The following is a 4,659-nucleotide window of genomic DNA, read 5'->3' on the forward strand; positions in this document are numbered from 1 at the left end:
ATATTCACCAACTGTTTTGTTTGTACTACATACCAAGCATGGTTAGTCTGAATACAGAACCCTAGTAGTCTTATTCACCAACTGTTTTGTTTGTACTACATACCAAGCATGGTTAGTCTGAATACAGAACCCTAGTAGTCTTATTCACCAACTGTTTTGTCTCTACTACATACCAAGCATGGTTAGTCTGAATACAGAACCGTAGTCGTCATATTCACCCACTGGTTTGTCTCTACTACATACCAAGCATGGTTAGTCTGAATACAGAACCGTAGTCGTCATATTCACCCACTGTTTTTGTCTGTATTAAATTTGCTAAGATGCAAGTATCTCACAAAGATGACGGGATGGCTAATAAGGATACATTACAAATATTGTTGTTGTTTTTACGTTTAAAATTAAACTATTTCTAACATTATCGTCTAACTATCACGTTCTTAATGTATCCATATTTTTTCTTTCTGGAATTAAATGAATCCTAAGTTGTCCACTAGCTACCCTTGTTTATTTGTTTTTTGTCTCTTTAGTATATCAAGTTATAAGTTACCTTTAAAAATTGTCACCTGTATATCATAGCAGTTAGGTAGGTGTATTTGGAAATGTATAAACAATCTTTCAATTTTACTTGAAAAATTTTCTGTTACTATGAATCTTTTTTTTTAAGATTCCCATTTTGAGAATCCTAATCATATTATACAGTGACTGTTGTTATTAATTTCCGACTGATCTTTTTTTATTGTTTTTTTTTTTGGGGGGGGAGGGAGGAGAAATTTAATACCAGCAGCAGAAAGTGATAACAATAGTGTGTGTTTGGTGAATGGCTAACTAAACGGAAAATGTACACTCACTGGCCATTTCTTACAATGATTGTGACTTTCACCAAATCTGAAGTAATTTTAGCTGAGGCTAACACTGTCCACCTTTTATCAGCTACCAAACTTTCACTTTGCAGTACTGTAGACACACACACACACTTAAGTCCTCGTGGGCATCTATTGTAAGTATTTACTGGCCCTATTTTCCCTAAGGTCATACACTTGACCTGTGCAGATTTCACTAGTGAGCTTGGTAAATGAATTTATTTAAACATTATTGTAACGGACGTGTGGGCAGCCCGTGGGCTTAGTCGTTGGGTTCGACTTTACACTCGTTACAAAGAAATTTATTTGGATTTCGGGTCGTGCTTTCGAGAGTGGAGCGCATAAGCCACCAGCTCGAGGGAGTTTAGGTGCGGAATAAAGAACTTGCACAGAGTGGAGCGCATAAGCCACCAGCTCGAGGGAGTTTAGGTGCGGAATAAAGAACTTGCACAGAGTGGAGCGCATAAGCCACCAGCTCGAGGGAGTTTAGGTGCGGAATAAAGAACTTGCACAGAGTGGAGCGCATAAGCCACCAACTCGAGGGAGTTTAGGTGCGGAATAAAGAACTTGCACAGAGACAACTGAATATAAATTAAATAACTTCTTTATTTATTATATACTGTTAAATGATTAATTTATATCGAAACTGTCAAGGTTCTCTTGAAACAACACTAACCCTAAATCATTGAATTCTTCACTTTGAAAGTCCAGATTGTCATTAATAAGACATTCCATTACGGTCAATAACATAGACACATCACTAGCTAAGTTATTAACTAAGTAATCATGAGAAATTAACAATTCATAACAAGATATCTTTCAGTAATTCCACTATAAACATTTTCAAATTTACTGTTTCATTAGTACTGTTAATGTTCTTCACTATTTTCTCTTTATGCATTATTGAGCCTTACGTGAAACACTGTTAGACCAGATCAGAAACAGCATACATACGAGGAGATTGTGTGGTGAACTTCTTGTAGATTCTGGATTACCGCTATCTTCTGGAGTCAGAACAGATCCCCAGAGCAACTTAATAAGTGCAGAGAAGTCGATGTTTGGAGTTATATACACAATTTTTAGTGTTTTTCTGATTGTTCAAGAAGTTTAGCAGATCTACTTTCAAAAGTAGTTCCATGAACTCGATTGGTGCAAGTGAACTATTCCATCAGACTTGAACCAAAAATCCACTTTGTTATTGGTCCTTACAGAACTTATTTCTGTCCCTTATCTAATATCTTTGGAGAAATCATCCAAGACAATTAACTTAGGGCGTATAGACACAAGCCATATAACTCCGGTTTCTTCACTAAGAATATTTCACCCTGCATTTTCGTGACATTGGTTCATTTCTTCGTGTGTTTTATCTAACTCAACATATCACATCTGTCCGGCTCGAGAATTGGTAGCTGCGAATTCTTGCACCTCTGAGACTAGAATGTCCCGGGCTAACTACTGCAATGGGCTTCAAGCCTGTAGCCTGTTTCTTCCATATTTAGTATTGTGCTTCACTAGTGTCCACGTTTTTATCATAAAATTTTCGATCCGTTGCTTTCTCCATACTATACGTTAAAAAATAAATAAATAAAAGATACTTCTTGAAAACCTTTAACTTCGTATTTAACAAATACTTCATTATTCTAATTATCTTTATTTACTAAATTATTTTTTAACTTTTTAATTTTTAAATTTGGCATTTATTTTTGAGATATGAATTTTGTAAACTACTGTTTACTAATAATTTGTCTCCATCTCCAGTTTGACAGAAATTACCCCTCCCCTTGCTTCTCCAACTGACAGTATGCCGTCGGAGAATAACCCTCTCGTTACTCCTAAGCCTATTTCCATGCATCGAAGTGCTTCTTTCGGGACACCTGGTGTTCAAGCAGATCGAAGGAGTGCTAAACCAGGTAAGTAAATGAGAAGTAAATGACGTAATAAAATCTAAAAACAGTGGCCTCACGTCAAAACTGTTTGAGAAATAGTTGTAATTATTCTAAAATGTAATAACCTTCTGACGAAAAAAAATAAAGGTAGAGCGCGTGGATGTTAGTCCCTCGGGTGTAATTACACCTTTACATGACCACTGTGTACTTCTATATACGTCAATGTCATAGGTCACACATTCAACAAACATACGCTCAAGTATAGGGTTAAATTTGCCCTGAAGTCCGCAACTGAAGTTTGATGTGGGTCATGCCCTACGGCCAGGTGACCACAGATGTTAAGCGTTCCTAGTAGGACAGTTCCTCGCGAACACACACACACACTCAGTGCATGTGCTCAGTATAGGGTTAAATTTGGCCTGAAGTCCGTAACTGAAGTTTGATGTGGGTCATGCCCTACGGCTAGGTGACCACTGATGTTAAGCGCTCCTGGTAGGACAGTTCCTCGCGAACACACACACACACACACACACTCAGTGCACATGCTCAGTATAGCTGAAAGAAACTCGTGCTAATAATACCTCATGCAGGTAGAAAACATGTTTACCGGGTATGGGAGTCTCGCAGTTATTACACTGACTGTTTTTAAAATCTAGGCAATCTCAAGTTCAACAGACCTCGGTTACTAAGGCAACAGAACAGTATTTTCACTTACGCTGGTACACTGTCCTTGAACTGGTTATATTACCGCTTAACTGTGTTATTTGGCGTTTCACGAAAACAACAGACACGTACCATAAAATCTGTGTAGAGCCGAATTAAGATCATAGTGGACGCACAGACAACATCATTTCCGTGTTTTCCTTTCACTGCAAGCCCTCTTTCTTTTTACTTTGCAAAAAACAAACAAATCTCGAAAAACCGTGGCAGGGATTTACTTTTTAAAGGAAATAAAACTTTCTGAAATTGGCGTGTTCAGGGATATTGATATATCCCCCTTCGCCCCTGACGCCAAAATATTATTGCAGAGTTTGTGGGGTTAATAAAGTTTCGGAGATGGGTCATAACTATTAATTAGGCGGATATGATGACTTGAGAAATGTCTGGAAGTTCGGGAGGCAGAGAGAAGACCAAGGTCGATGACGACGTTGACTAAAATAAGCAAGGCGACAACATTCGCTTTGCATTGAAAGTTCACCAATCAAAGCAGCCATGTACTAAACACAATGCTATTAAAATACGTAAAAAATGACCCGAGAAGGCATAACTAATTGTGGGCTTATTTCCCCGAATGAGGGCCGAAAGCCGCTAGTAGGGGTCACCTGTTTTAGCTACTCGCACCAATATACAGTAGTGTGTTGTCTGTCAGTTAGCCAATAGATACTAAAATGACGTCACATAAGGGACGCTTAACGTTGCAATTGATACTGTCGTGACGTCAGTGAAACGTGAGCGTGTCATAACTCACGAGAAGAATTACACACTATGTATGCTACAACACAACACTGCACGTGAACTTCAAAAGCAAGAAATAAATACACCTGTTACTCTTAATTTCGATTTTATTTACTCTTTAAACAGGACACTTTCGGTAACCCTGCGGAAGTACATCTAGCAGGCAAGTGACTATTTTGGATTGTGGTTAATCTGGCCCAAGATTTCTGTGGTTTTGTGTTGAACAGTTACTATTTGCTACTGAAATAAGAAACGTAGTATTGTTTAAAATACGTAGTATTGTTTGAAATACGTAGTATTGCTTGAAATAAGAAACGTAGTATTGTTTAAAATAAGAAACGTAGTATTGCTTGAAATAAGAAACGTAGTATTGTTTGAAATAAGAAACGTAGTATTGTTTGAAATAAGAAACGTAGTATTGTTTGAAATAAGAAACGTAGTATTGTTTGAAATAAGAA

The 4,659-nt window shown here is 37.5% G+C and overlaps 1 protein-coding gene across 1 annotated transcript in view; it reads left to right on the forward strand.

The window, feature by feature from the left end:
• Positions 1–1,522: 1,522 nt before the first annotated feature.
• Positions 1,523–4,659, forward strand: part of LOC106476343 (otopetrin-2-like) — a 19,137-nt gene continuing 16,000 nt past the window's right edge. Inside the window, exons 1-2 of the mRNA XM_022380239.1 lie at positions 1,523–2,358; positions 2,619–2,770. Of these exons, the coding sequence (XP_022235947.1) occupies positions 2,321–2,358; positions 2,619–2,770 (190 nt within the window). The 5' untranslated portion in view covers positions 1,523–2,320. The remainder of the gene's footprint in view (positions 2,359–2,618; positions 2,771–4,659) is intronic.

This window comes from Limulus polyphemus, unplaced genomic scaffold (genome assembly GCF_000517525.1).
Source record: "Limulus polyphemus unplaced genomic scaffold, Limulus_polyphemus-2.1.2 Scaffold10337, whole genome shotgun sequence".
Taxonomy (NCBI): Eukaryota; Metazoa; Arthropoda; class Merostomata; order Xiphosura; family Limulidae; genus Limulus; species Limulus polyphemus.